The sequence below is a fragment of the Aethalodelphis obliquidens genome, unplaced genomic scaffold (assembly GCF_003676395.1).
Source record: "Aethalodelphis obliquidens isolate GAN/ISIS:26980383/991018 unplaced genomic scaffold, ASM367639v1 scaffold17, whole genome shotgun sequence".
Lineage (NCBI taxonomy): Eukaryota > Metazoa > Chordata > Mammalia > Artiodactyla > Delphinidae > Aethalodelphis > Aethalodelphis obliquidens.
Window position 1 is genome coordinate 16,490,462 of NW_020837961.1, and position 15,570 is coordinate 16,506,031.

Here is a 15,570-nt window from a genome sequence, read left to right on the forward strand (position 1 = left end):
AACCCAGATAGTACCAGGGACAATCAGGAGAAACTGCAGTGGACTCAAGGACATTGTCTAAGTAGAGGGGAGAGAAGAAAATGATGATGTAAACCACACTCTGTTGACTGGATTAATGGTAAAGCCATCAGGTAGGAATGGGGTTAGGGGCTTGCTGGAAGTGAAAAGGAAAAGAAAATAGGATAAGACATTTGGCTTTGCTGACACTGTCACTACAAAACATTTAGAGTAAGGATCAGCAAACTTCGTACTACAAAGGCCCAGAGTAATAAGTATCTTACGCTTTACAGGGCTGTCTCAGTCACAACTAGTCAACTCTGCCATTATAGGACACACACACACAAAAATTAGACATGTGAACAAACATGTAAGTCCATGTTTTAATAAAACTTTATTTACAAAACAGAATGCAGGCCAAATATGACCTATGAGCTATAGTTTGCTGACCCCTGACAGAGAAGTCCAATAGGCAGGGAGAAGCATGATCTGAAGCACAAGAAGGTCATGGACAAGGACAGAGATTTGAAAGCCACTGACAGTATGGATAACCTAAGAATAGTAGAGATGGAAGATATGAACATCTAAAGATAGAACCCTTATAAAATAGCAACACTTAAAAAAACATGAAGAGGAGGTAAATAATTGATGGTAAATAATTAATAATTAATGAAAGGAGAAACGTTGCATGAAATAGGAACTTATGATTCCCTTAAATATCATTCTGGCTCAATACAAATCCCGTATGCTTGGAGAAGCACAGAACACTGCAATGATTAACTATGGTTATTATCTAGAAGGCACTGCTAGAACACAGAAAAAGCCCCAAATGTATATGGAATACACCTAATTAACACTTTGACATAACAAGACAACACAAAGCAGGGTCAAGTTGGGACAAAATCTTATGCCTCACATACCTTATAAATTATCTTACACCAGAAACAAAGTGTCAAGCATCATGCACAAACCACTTACCCAAAATTGAGTTAAAGGCTGAAGACAAAACTAAACAAAAAAAGGCCCAAACAAAAAACCCTTAAAAACAAATGTCAAAAGAAACTTGTTACGACAATATAAAGATGTGTTTGGGAAATGCTCTCAGTTCAAAAATTGTGAAGTTAAATTCATTACAAGGCTTGAAAACAAAACTAGGTCCTATATCAGTGTTACCTGATTCAAGCTTTTTTAATATTTACAGGTCTAAAATAGAATTGCTAGCTTAATGCTTGTTTTCTGGAAGAAGTACTATCTAGCAAATAAACTATTTTATTTGTATTTTAAAACAATGTTGGCTCACTAGAAGAAAATAAAACAATTAAAAGTCAATCAGAAAAATACCATGAGGACCAAAACTGCAAAACTTGCAAAGCAGCATTCTGTAGAACACAATTACAAAACTGATGATGATCCTTGCATGTGGATTAGAACGGTCTGGGTGTGGAATGGGTAGAGAATAGGGCCATACAGTACTGCTAAAGAAAAGCAAACTTACACGTATCAAAAAACTACACTATACAGAGATAAGACTATAACTTACATTGGGAGACTGTAAAGGCAAAAATTACAAGGAAAGAAGGAAGACAGGCAGTCCTCCAATAAGGCATACATTCATATAATGGATCACTAGGCAATTAAAAATGTCTTATATGCGTTATGATGTGTAAAACTGTCCAAGATTATTAAATGAGAAAACAATGCTATTGATATTCTCAATAAAATGATTTGTGTCCAAAGAAAAAAGTTACACACATGTGCCCACACATACATCTGGTGTATGCACAGAAAATTCAGACATATACAAGAAATTTGAGTGGTACCTTGAAAAAGAAGAGTAGGATTGAAGGAGGCAGGAAATTGTCACCTTCTACCCTTCTACAGTCAAAACAAAATAGGCATGTGTTATGTTTGTGTTTTATGTCAAACATTAAAGAAAAAAAATCAGTATTTTAGAAGGTGAATAAAGGGAGAACTGCTATGTATAAAACCACACCAATACAGACACAATCATTTAAAATGCTTCAACAAATTCAAAAGTATGTTAAGTACAATCTCATAACCAAAAAAGAGCCACACCCACAAAATTTTACGTGGACAATCACACAGGTTTCAGTAATATAAAGTAGAAATTAAGTCTTGCAAAAGCTGTAATTTACATGTGAGGGTTTGGTCGAGTCCTCCTATATAGTGTGATCTGTTTAGACTCAATGTTATAGCTGGAAGGGTGTTCAGAGCAAACAACTTCATTTTATATTTACCTCTAGACTACTAATACCCAGTAACAGAAACCCTAGGAGTTTCTATTTCAATAACATAAACTATTTGCAGAACCCTGTGGACAGATTTATTTATTCTGAATAGATGTCTGCTTTTAAAATTTTAGAGCAGGGACCAGTCTTTTGTTTTCTGCTGTATTTTCCAGCACCTAGAGCACAGTAAACGGAGGTACTCAATATGTATTTTTTGGAGGAAACGTAGGTATGTAAGTTCTGTGCAAAACTATGAGGAATTTGTAAGTTCTGAAGTAAAAGAAAAAGGGGCAAGATTAAAATGTGGAAACTGTTTCCTCTGAATTGGGAAAGACATAGCACATGTGATCTCATGCCCACAATTTCATTTTTCTTTTGTTTCTAGCAGTGGAAGAAATAATCACAAGACTATTGAAGTCTAAAACTATCCAAGGTATTAGGAATTTCTACTTTGAAATTCACAATAAGCAAGATACCAGAAAGTATTATTGAAAGACACTACAGACTAGGGCTGAAACTCTGACACGAAGTCCATTACTTGTGAGATGAGGAGTGAAGAGATAGTAAGCTGGATGTTTTTAGAGACTGATGGGCAAATGAGCTGGTCTTGGCTACAGAGGAAAACCTAAGAGTAGTGTCTCTCAAATTATATGTGATGAAGGACCACTTTTAAATCCCAAACTGCACTCTTGTCACAAATATATTTTTAAAAATCCGTTAGTAGAGAAATGATCACACACTTTAATGTCACAGCAATATCAAATTTCCATAGAAGTTTCTAGACATTCTTTAATTTCTATACTGGTCCAGAGAGACACCAGATAGCACTGACCTAGGGTTTTGTTTTTTAATGTCAATCTGACCTGAAATTTTGCATTTGCCCAGAAGGTCTAACTCTGAGTGAGAAAATTCAGCTCTTTTTTTCCTCTACTCACTAATGAAGACAATCCATAACAATTAAGAGATAAAAAGTAGCACAGAGACTTGTCATTAACTTGTTTTAATTTTAAAATGTAAAACATCACATTATCACACTGCCTTAGTAAATTAAAATTATACTTTTGAATGCAAACTTCAGCATTTAAGAATCTCAGCTCAACTTGAAAACTCTGCTTTATTTTGCCATTTAGCTTAGAAGATACAGGATATAGACACTTAAAACTGTATACGAAAATATTCACTTAATCTATGCACCTCTAAACTCCTGTACCTTTGTCTCCATGTTCTCAAAAAACCCCAAATGATTAGTTTAGCTGACTGCGAACAGAGTGGCCTCGGGGGACGCTCCATCTATTATACATTTCATTACCAAAGGAAGTAAAATTTAAAATGTCCTGACCTATAAACTTACTACAATCTGGTGCAATTTACTATAGCCCATCAGGTAGGCTCTATATCACTGAGACTGTATAATGTGCTTTACAGGATCTCCAAAACCAAATTTCCAGGATTCAAATCCATACTAAGCGACTTAAATCCTCACTGCTTGTTTCTTCATCTGTAAAAGGGGGATAACAGCACCTACATCAAAGGATTATTGTGCAGGTTAAAGTGCGTGTGAAGTGCTTAGAACACTGCCTGGCACATAAGTACTAAGTAAGGATTTTGACTTTTTGATTCTTACACAGTATGCCTCAAATCCTTCTGCAGAACTGGAATTATTAACAAAATTGGTTAAATGAAATATGGCACATCCCTACAATGAACTACTATTTACCCATTAAAGATTATTTTAATAATCTACTATGAAAATATATTTATTTATAATATCCTGTTAGAGAGGGAAAAGTAACTTAGAAAATCATGTACAATCTAATCTTATATTTAGAAAAGATGCTAATAAAGTTAGGAAATTTGCAAGTCATTGTGGTACTTAAGTGGCATTTGCCAAAAGTGACTCAGAATCATTCCTCCCCACCCATACTGGGAAAAAGACTTAAAACCGCATGTGATTCTCAGATGGTAATAATGAGGACAATCAAATGCTATAAATTAGGATTTTTAAAAATTTAGAACTCTGTACATTTAATGCATTATTCCTCCTCTACCCGCCAAAGCTGGTACTTCTTAAAATGGACTGCATCCTAGAATTAAGGAAATTAAGCATTAATTTCTAATAGATATATTCCTCCAATGCCACCCATTGCCCACACACTACCACCTCCACGGTCACTTTTAAGCAAGCTCTTGAAGTGCTCACAACTACGTATATCAACAAAGACAATAAATCACCTTAAACAATCACCCAACCTTAAACAACAGATATTACTAGGTACAGTATATTCAGATTATAAACACAAAAGACTCAGTTATTTCCAGACTACTGAACAAGGGGTGTTTGTGGTATTGCGAGTACTCAGATGGTAGCTTGTGGTACACTTTAAACTGTTTTAAATTCCTCAATAAAATCAATACTATTAATTTCATGTTTATTTTATATAGGATTTTTGTCAAACTTAGCAGCTTTAAAATGATTCATTCATAATCACCATCTAAAGATGAAATTTCCTCTCAATTAATGGTTCTCATTCTACCTACAGTTCAACTTACCCTTTTGTCTACAATATAACCATATTTCATTTTACGGGATCTGAAATATACAGTAATTATAAACAAACTGTTTTCAAATTTGCTTTCAAATGATGCCTATAAAGAGTAGATCAAGTTTTCAAGTTTACATAAATCTATACTCCACCAATTCATCATTATAAATACAAGCATTCATAACCTGTTTATTCTATTTAGACAGCAACACTAACAAAATTCTTAATGCATACGCCCACCACCTGTAACTCTTTCGCTATGGTGTCATTTGGACACTTGAAAAATAACGTCTCAATTCAGCAACCAAGTTTTACAACTGCTATTCCTACCAATCAAATGGTGATGCACCAAGGTCGCAATTCTCATGAGTTTTAACATATTAAGAGTACATTGTTTACCTAAGACTGAAGGACTGTGCCTCTTACTTTATTAAAAAAAAAAAAAAGATAGCCACGTCAATTTAATTCCATATATGATGCTACCTATTCAATTTATTAAAAATTAAAATAAACGTAATAATCAAACTGATGCTCCAAACTTACGCTATTCACGTGGAAGACACTACAAGAGAAGACACCATAGAGACTGCCTTGCAATAAGAAGTACAAATTCCTTCTATAGAGATGGAGAAATAAAAGGAAGGACAAATCTAGTTGTCTAAAAGACAATTCACTGTACACATTTTATTTACAGTTTTGTACACTGTCTTAATATGAATGGGACCGCTTTTCTACTTGAGCCATTTTTTAACCAAAGCAAAATAACCTAAGTATAACAAAGTGTTAAAATACAGCATAAAGATACAAAAACAGACATACTAATTCTAATTAGGAATGTAATTATGATGTTACATTTTTTATAATCCACAATTATGTTTAGGAAATCACACAAACATAGATCACTGATTTGAATGAAATGCATAAATTTGTAGCAAAGCTTTGTAGTTACAAAAAAACAAAAAAATTACCAAAGAATGCACAAAATTAATGTTTATTCCACCTTTGTGTCATATTCCTGGATCCTTCACCAATGTTACATGAGGAAAAAAACAAAAGCAAAACAAATGAAAAACTGAAATCAGAATCACTAATGTTATCAAGTAGGGAAACAAATAAATTAAAATCTAGCAGCCATCAGCAAGAGTACAGCACAGACAATGCTGTAAAAAGAAACAAAGAAAATTGTTAGAAAACTGTATGCATCCTACTCTTTCAAACCAGCAAAATATGCTCCTGCATACAATGGAACATAAACAGAATCGTTCTCTTGTAAGGTATAGAAATGCAAATTCTTTTCTTTAATATTGTAGATGGGTCAAATGTGTTTGTAATCGTTAATTCTTTTAAGCTATTACAGAGTGGGCCAGGAACACATTTATGGATTCTGGGGACGATGTGTACTGTAATTCTTTGATTGGGATAGTGGACACTCTAGCCAAAATTAAGAAAAAAAAAATATATGAACACAGAAGTACAAGACAAAGGCGAATGAGACTTCTCTTATATCTTAGCAACATTTAGATGGAAATCAAATTTAAATGCAGTCCACTCTGCTTTTGAAGAGGCTTTGGTTCAGCTCCCAAATCTCGATTGCTTGACGCAGTCTCCTATGAGAATACTCAGAAGGTGTCTTCTTAAACAACAAACCTATTTTTAGTGGTGGAGCCGCTCTTAGTAGCTGTGTCTGCATGGGACTGATAACCAATCACTATCTTTGGAGGAAGTCCTAACCTTTCCTTGTATACCCTCCTAGAAGATGAAAAAGAAGAAAAGTAGCCATTAATTTTTATTCAAACATACACCCCAAATCCAGTATTATTACTCTTTACATTAAAAAATAATACCTAGAGAGTGAAATAGGAAATTGCACACCTTTTTCCTTTTAGCAAAATTTACTCTTCATAATCACTTAACCAATATTTGAGAGTCTACTATGTATCAGGTACTGTGATAATTATCAGTAAATTAATAATAAGCAAAGCAAGGACACTCTCTAGGCTCATGGTGTTTATAGTTTAGAGTATTTGATTATTTGCAAACAAATAATCACAAATACATACGGTGGAGCTGTATCACATACATAATTAATGTATTCAAAATCAATTACATGCACATTTTAATTTTCTGATCTAAAATGCTTCAATTATATTTTACATATAAACCTTAGTAAATATTGTATGTTACTGCAGTTACATTTACCTTACCTATTACCGACAAGAATTCACACACAAAAATCAAACACTGTGAAGGCGATTTATGATATTTTAAGGATAATTTAGAACATAACATGATTTCTGCCTTATATATTAACTCTACAACCTAATTTTCAAATAAGATGTGACTGAGTATCAATGAGGGTAAGCACAGGGGTTGTGATATTAGCAAGGAGGATCTAATCTCCTCTTTGAAATCAGAGAACTCTCTCCTTTTAAAAACTCATGAGGTCAAAGTATAATGCTAAGAGAATGAAGCACATCTGAAGGCCAAGGAACAAAAATAAGGCTGTGTGGCTACAGCTCACAAGAAAGGTAAATATGAGAGATAAGGCTGACAAGGTAAAATTGGGGACAGATCATCATATGATCTTACGAGAACATCATAGGTCAAGTTAGGAATCTGGTATCTGAGAAAAAATAGCAAAATTTTAAAAACAGGCACCAAAATGAAACAAAAATAAAGAGATATATATGGCAAACAACAAAAAAAGAGATTTTCATGGAGCTAAATACTCTAGCAGTATGATACCAGGAAATTTTACTCATGGTAAACAAAAAAATACGGTAAACAAAAAATACATGGTAAACAAACAAAAAAAGATAAACAAAAAAGAGATTTTCATGGAGCTAAAAACTCTAGCAGTATGATACCAGGAAATTTTATTCATACTCTACCCTTCAGAAGACTTTACTACCTTCCTTCGAATACAGTATTTAAAAATAATTTTATAACTAAAATTATAACTATTATCAGATTTACATTAGGATATAATGTATTACCTTCAATTATACTTAATCACTAAAAATGCCAGAATGAGCACTGAGCCATGCAACTTAAAAGGGTGAAAAAAAATTTTTCCTTGAAAAAGTGAGGCCAAAAGTTTTACAGAGATTTCAAAAATGTTTAATATTGACACAAATAAAAAACTTTCCGAGGAAAGAAGTTCATACTTAGTTTCTTTAACACATTTTCAAAGAAATAGGAGACCCCCACTGTCAGTAAGTTTTAAGGCTGACAGAAAGATCAGGAATATGGTGACGAATCAACAATCAACCTTCTCTTATAAGAAACCCCGTGGAGAATGAAACCTGGAAAATCCCCACATCTTTTAATCCAGAAAGGAATTATGTTCACAGGAGAATTCATAATGTTTGAAAAATCAACATGCAAAGAGGCAAACTAAACATATTGTGACTTATGACTGGTACTTAATTTTAACACAAAATTTAAAGTCCAATTTTACTAATTTAAACATAGTAAAGAGAAAATCCTAGTTAACATTGACTGACATTTGGGGGGGGGGGGGGAGTGGGGACGACAGGCAACTTTTGCAAATAGTAATATTTGCCAAAACAAAGTTTTAAAATTTATACATGTGGGTTTTAAATATGGACAAAACCAAGCTACTGTCACTTAAACTTCAATGGCAAATGCCAATATTCACCAAATTATTGAGTATTATACATTAGCATTATGGTTTTAAAGTAGGGCAAAAAAGACATATTCTCATATGCTAAATAATAAAATGCTACATGCTAAAATAGTGATTATATACCCCACTGCTAGGAAAAAGAAATTTTACAGAAGTGAAAAAAATACGAATAAGACACTGAATACCAATACACAGCAGTTCAAGATTATAAAAGTGCTCATGAAAAAAAGGAAAATAATGATCTACATAAATACTTTTAATTTAAAAAGTATTTCTGCTTTTAGTTATCTATTTTAAAAGAAGCACACAAAAAGCAAAACTTACCCTATATGTGTAACTGCTTCTCTGTTTTCACATTCAGTAGTCCATATTGCTATTTTATCACCTTTAGCTCTAACATTAACCACAGCTCCACATACATCATCACTGTAGTCATCAAAAGACTCTCCAATAAGGCACAGCAGCTTAAAAGAAAAAACCCAAATCTCAAGTTACATTCAATAGATGATAAACAGCTTATTAAGCTGCAAATGTCTCAAATATTTGTATATATACAAAACTGAAAAACAGTTTTTAAATCAAGAGTCGACTTTCTGAATGCGTAAATTATATTTATATATAGTTTTTTGTCCTGGTCTTTAAAAAATTTGTTAATTTGATTCTTTAATACCAAGAACATGATCAGTTTTGTTAACTTTTTTAGCAAATTGGGCAACTGATGTCAGGGCACATAAAAGGTGAATTATTTTATTAATATTCACTTTGCTCTGCTGCTGCTTATACTTGCCAGCAAACATTAATGGAGTAACTGAAAAAGCTGCTTAATTGCCTCTTGTTCTTATTTTTCATGAACATTTTCTAACTTTTAAAAAAATTGTAGTAAATACATGACATAAAATTTACCATATTAACCATTTTTAAGTGTACGGTTCAGTGGCATTAAGTATATTCACATTGTACCACCAACAATCTCCAGAACTTTTGTCATCCTGCAAAACTGAAATGACTTTTTAATGCAGAATTCTAAAATGGTAATTACTGATAATCTCTCCCAAAAGCAAAATTAAGTTTTTTTTTTTTTAACTTATTTATTTATTTGGTTGCACCAGGTCTTAGTTGCGGCCAGTGGGCTCCTTAGTTGCAGTTCTTGGGCTCCCTCTTTGCAGCTTGCCAGCTCCTTAGTTGCGACATGCGAACTCTTAGTTGCGGCATGCATGTGGGAACTAGTTCCCTGACCAGGTATCGAATCCGGGCCCCCTGCATTGGGAGCCGGGAGTCTTAACCACTGCACTGCCAGGGAATTCCCGCAAAATTAAGTTTCTTCTTTAAAAAGCCATTCACTGAAATATTTATTATTGCTCAACTTAGTAAGGGCTAACTATAAACCAGACACTGTCAAGTGATAGGAATACAAAAGAGACTATAATCCCTGCTTCTAAAAGCTTGGGGTTTGAAAACTTTCACTAGAGAAAATGCCTATTATCTCATATTTAACAAATGTCATATGAAGCCAAAAGTCCCAAGTTACATCACAACATATAAGGTGAATGATATCAAGCTACAATTTCACTGTTTCCTTCACTGATCTAAAAAGTTTAGTATACAGAGCAATACTCTAAGAGGATTGTAAAAAAACTTACATCATACAAAATGTGAGAGGTTACATAATTTTGAACTTAATGAGATGACCAGGATGACCTTATTCTGGAAGGTGAGTCAACTGCCGATCACTTTCTGGATGTGTAATATGTGGTAGGGAGTTTCACTGTATTAGTATGTAAGAAGTATACAAGATTCACAGGACAGAACAAAATTAAGTGCTGGCTTAGCTATTGTGGGAATCCTTATCTCATCTTGAATTAAGTAACCAATATAAAATGTAACATAAGTGAAGTTTTAGTATTCCAAAACAGCTTTATAATTTTAAAACCTTACTGTCTCTAGCCAAAAGCGATCGAGGTCACTTCGTCTCTGCTGTTTGTTCAATGTAATGAGCCATCGTCCTCCTCGTTTGTTTTTCTCATCTTCCCACATAGGCTCAATACCATCCTACAAGGTTAGGGAGACAACAATATGAGACAATATTGTTACTTTAACTTGAGATCACCACTAGAAACAGCAAGCAACAACCCTATTAACTATTTACTTTATATCCATAAAAACTGTTAATTGATGTAGTGGGGAAAAAAGCACATAAGACTTAAAGCAAAATTAGAGTACTGACTTGGGCACTTATTAACTATCAAACCTTGGGTTTCACTTAATTTGGAGGCTCTAAAACATTCTGAGTAACAGATACCTTTGAGAAGCTGTATACATTTCTATACCTAGAAAATATATTAAAAACTTACACAATTTCAGAGAGCTAATGACTGTCCCACCCACTACCAGCTGACAAAACTCATAAATATCTCAAGGACCCACACACTACAGGTTAAGAATTCCTGACGAACTCTGGACTTCAGTCTACTCAAATATATAAAGAAGAAACGGATTGGATGACCCATTTGGATTATCAAAGCTCTCCTCAAAATCAATCACAGTATGTGCCCATACAGTCTGACTCACTTAATTTCAATAACTGGGTTCGCCAAAAGGTTCGTTTGGTTTTTTCCCTAAGGTGCATCTAGTAGCGCTCAGTTGTCTTTAACTTCATTCAAAACAATTTCGTTAGATTGTATGTGACAGCTGTCATATCAGCGTGCATTTAAAAAAAGACTTATCAGAATTGGTGAATTTTCATGTAGCCATTTTAATATTGAAGATGGAAGAAAAAAAGCAACATTTTCGGCTTTATTATTTCAAGAAAGGTAAAAATGCAACTGAAATGCAAAAAAAAGAATTGTGCAGTGTATGGAGAAGGTGCTGTGACTGACTGAATGTGTCTAAAGTGGTTTGCAAAGTTTTGTGCTGGAGATTTCTCGCTGGACGATGCTCCACGGTCAGGCAGACCAGTTGAAGTCGATAGCAATCAAATCGAGACATTAGCTGAGAACAATCAACGTAATACCACACAGGAGAGAGCCAACATACTCAAAATTAAGTGCTGACAATCATTTGCACCAGCTTGGTTATGTGAATCGCTTTGATGTTTAGGTTCCACATAAGTGAAAAAAACCTTCTTGAACATATTCAAGCATGCAATTCTCTACTTAAACATAATGAAAACGTTCCGTTTTTAGAACAAATTGTGACAGGTGATGAAAAGTGGATACTGTACAATAATGTAGAACGGGAGAGATCCTGGGCAAGCTAAATGAACCACCACCAACCACACCAAAGGCTGAATACGTTGTTCAATAAAGTTCTTGGAGAAAATGAAAAATATGCCTTGAATAAATACAATTAGAGAAGAAAAACAAAAACAATTAGAGAAGAAAAACACTAGACGTTTTGAGGAAGGGCAAAACAGAACAATGCTAATTTAACTAGACAACTAGACCTATGAATTATGGGGCTTCAAATGTAGTTCTATTACTTTAAAACATGGTTTAACTAAATTAAATGTGTATTTTATTTTTACTTAAAAAAATGTCTTTTATTTCTACCAAAAAGGCACTTTTTGGCCAACCCAATGTTTATACTAAAATAGGGCAAAATATATTTATGCTAAAACCTGGTAAAGCTAATTTAATTATTCTCCAAGCACCACAACATTAACTATTCCTAAGTTTATGGCAAGATTTTTTAATGAATATCTGAATGGTCCAGTCTTATAATAAATATATGAAGTCACCAATTAAACATACCTTAAAAAGTGAGTAGTCACAGCCAGGCATTAAATTACTAGACAACTGGATATGGTTGTACAGACTAGATAAAAGAAAAGAACAATTACAAACATAGCATATGTAATGCAAAGTTTAGGTGCGTACATATACATTCAGAGAATATGATAAAAATAAGATAAAAACTCATGTTTACTTCCCGCCCCCATGAAGTCAATTTCTGAAATGGACCAAACAGATCTCAGTAACAGTCAGCTTCAAGAATCAACATCTGATGATTTTCAAGAAAATATTTTTAATAATTTTATTCTGACAAGTTTGATGTATTAGTTAACTTAATACATACATATGTATATACAAGAAACTGAAAAGAGAGGTATGAGGTGGCTTTAAGTAGATGAAAGAATCCGTGAGGCTAATGAGCAGTTTTAAACACACAAAAAGACAAATCAAGAGAAAGCAAGACAAACTCCCTGACCATCAGGATTGCATGACTAAAGTAAGTCAACATTATTATCCTTGAAAGTATCCAAGAGTGGGACAGATCAATGGTTCCCAAACACCACACACCATTACTAGTTTAAGTCAGCATAATAATCTTTTGGGGAGCTTTTAAAAACAAAACAGGACTTCCCTGGTGGCGCAGTGGTTAAGAATCCACCTGCCAATGCAGGGGACACAGGTTCGAGCACTGGTCTGGCAAGATCCCACATGTCATGGAGCAATTAAGCCCGTGCGCCACAACTACTGAGCCCGTGTGCCACAATTACTGAAGCCCGCCTGTCTAGAGCCCGTGCTCCACAACAAGAGAAGCCTCTGCAATGAGAAGCCCACGTACCGCAACTAAGAGTAGGCCCCGCTCACCGCAATTAGAGAAAGCCCACGCACAGCAAGACCCAACGCAGCCAAAAATGAATTTATTAAAATAGCAACCAAAAAAAATAAAAATAAAAAAACAGTTCCTTACCCTACTTCCTGAGATTTTAATTCCTTAAGTATAGGATGGAACCATAGAATCTGTACTTTTAAATTACTTCCCAAATAGTAATATCTAACTAAGGATAATAACACCATCCATGGTCACTAGTCATATAGCTAAGATCATCACTTCTGTATAAAATATTGGAGACAGGCAAAACATTCTTACTCTGTTGCCCGTTTTATAACAGTTTTACTGTGATAGACTTCAGGAGATCAAATGATCTAGGCTTCTACCTTCAGGCTAGTGAAATATCTAAATTAAAAATTTTAAAATTTCTTAAAAAATGTTTTCAGGGCTTCCCTGGTGGCGCAGTGGTTGAGAGTCTGCCTGCCGATGCAGGGGACGCGGGTTTGTGCCCCGGTCCGGGAAGATCCCACATGCCGCGGAGCGGCTGGGCCCGTGAGCCATGGCTGCTGAGCCTGTGCGTCCGGAGCCTGTGCTCCGCAACGGGAGAGGCCACAACAGTGAGAGGCCCGTGTACCGCTAAGAAAGAAAAAAAAAAAATGTTTTCAATTAAAAGTGACCACTCAAAGTGGTCTCAATATACAGTTTTCTCTAATTATTCTATGCTTTGTTTTCAGTGATTCAAATGCATACTAAATGCCTAATATGGGCAAAGCACTAGAAATATACAGAAAATTGTTTCTGCCCTGGAGGAAGTATACATTACATGCATAAATTTTCTAATCACAATCTGTTAGTCTGTACGCTACACTCAGGGAGTTAAATTAAACATAAGAATCACATCACTGATATGATCCAAAATACACCAGCTGAACAAATTAGAATACTTAGATAACTGCTAGGTAATTTACAGCTCTTAAAAATGTTTTCAACAAGTTGTATCTTTCATGTTCTCAAGTAGTTTCTCCCCATACATTTTTCAAGCAAATAGACATACTAAATCAACTTTGTTTTTAAAGAATCAATATTCCAAAACTTCCTGAAAAGAACTTTGTCATTTTAAATCATATTTTGAAGTGATGCAAAGATTTAAGACCCCGAAATCTTAACTATTTGCTAAATTGAAACAAAATCTCAAAAATATTTCAACTATTCTTCTTGATGTTGACCACGAAGTATAATGAGATTAATAAACTATCATCAGAGATATTGTCATTCTTTGACAAACCCTGAATTATGAGCAGTTCAGCCTTTGAAATCTTGGAATCTCTATCACAGGAAATCCAGATATTATACTGGAAAGAATCTGCAGAAATAACGGCCTAAGAAAGCTCTGGAATACCTAAGAATAGGGCAAATGTATCTAGGCAACCAAGAAAGGGGACAAGCTCCTAAAAGTTGTTGGAAATTCTAGCAACAATAAAGGATTCTCAACGAAAGAGATCTCAGGACAAAGAATAGAGAATAGGCAGAGCTAAAAGACGACAAGACGGAAGCTTTCTAAAACTGATGAGGAATAATCACCAATTCAAACAGTTGTGAGAAGATGGACATACAAAAAGGTGAATATTAACTGTTCACAACTTACCCTTCATTTTGTGAATGCAACTTAAAATGAAAAATTACACAACAAACATCCTAAAATGAATGGTTACTTACGCCCAAAAGTCTTCAACAGTATCAAACTTAGAGATCAGCCGAAGGTTTGCTTGCCAAGTTTTGCTTTTATCATTTTTAAAAAACCAGAGTGCCCATCTAAAAACAGAAAGTCAGTGTCAAAAAAAAAAAAAAAAAAAAAGACGTAGCTTTACATCCATGTTCAAAGCAGCATTATTCACAACAGCCAAAAGGGGGAAGTGTCTATTGTCAGATGAATGAACAAAATGTAGTGTGGAATATTAAACAGCCTTAAAAAGGAAGGAAAGTGAAAGGAGTCCATCAAAGAAGACAAATACTGTATGATCCACTTGTATGAGGCACCTAGAGTAATAAAGTAGAATGGTGGTTGCCAGGGGCTAAAAGGGAAGGGGAATGGAGAGTTGTTGTTTAATGGGTAGAGAGTTTAAGTTTTTCTGCAAGATAAAGAGAGTTCGGGGTGGGGGGGGGAACTGGTTGCACAACAATGGGGGTGTATTTAACACTACTGAACTGTACATTTTAAAATGGTTGATAGTAAATTTTATATATGTGTTTTACCACAATTAAAAATAAATAAAATAAATAAAAATTTTATTTATAATAGCAAATGAGTAGTTTTCTCTATTTCTTTCATTTAAACAGTATATATTTGGGGAGTTCCCTGGTGGCCTAGTGGTTAGGATTTGGGGAACTGAGATCCTGCAAGCCATGTGGTGTGGCTAAAAAATAAATAGATAAATAAAATGAAAAGTATGTGTTTTGTACCTACTATGTAACAGATTCTCTGCTATACTTAGAGATCCACTGAGGCTCATCCCACAGGGAATTCACAGAAATGTTGTACAGAGACAATTACAATGTCCTGAGTGCTATGATAGAG

General features: G+C 34.4%; 1 protein-coding gene across 2 annotated transcripts in view; it reads right to left on the bottom strand.

Moving 5' to 3' along the window:
* Positions 1–5,442: 5,442 nt before the first annotated feature.
* The window catches only part of EIF4E (eukaryotic translation initiation factor 4E), a 48,376-nt gene continuing 38,248 nt past the window's right edge, over positions 5,443–15,570 (bottom strand). For both annotated transcript variants that reach the window (XM_027116962.1, XM_027116963.1), the window contains exons 3-7: positions 14,712–14,807; positions 12,188–12,251; positions 10,374–10,487; positions 8,763–8,902; positions 5,443–6,538 (exon numbers count right to left, since the gene is read on the bottom strand). In XM_027116962.1, the coding sequence (XP_026972763.1) occupies positions 6,424–6,538; positions 8,763–8,902; positions 10,374–10,487; positions 12,188–12,251; positions 14,712–14,807 (529 nt within the window). In that variant the 3' untranslated portion in view covers positions 5,443–6,423. The remainder of the gene's footprint in view (positions 6,539–8,762; positions 8,903–10,373; positions 10,488–12,187; positions 12,252–14,711; positions 14,808–15,570) is intronic.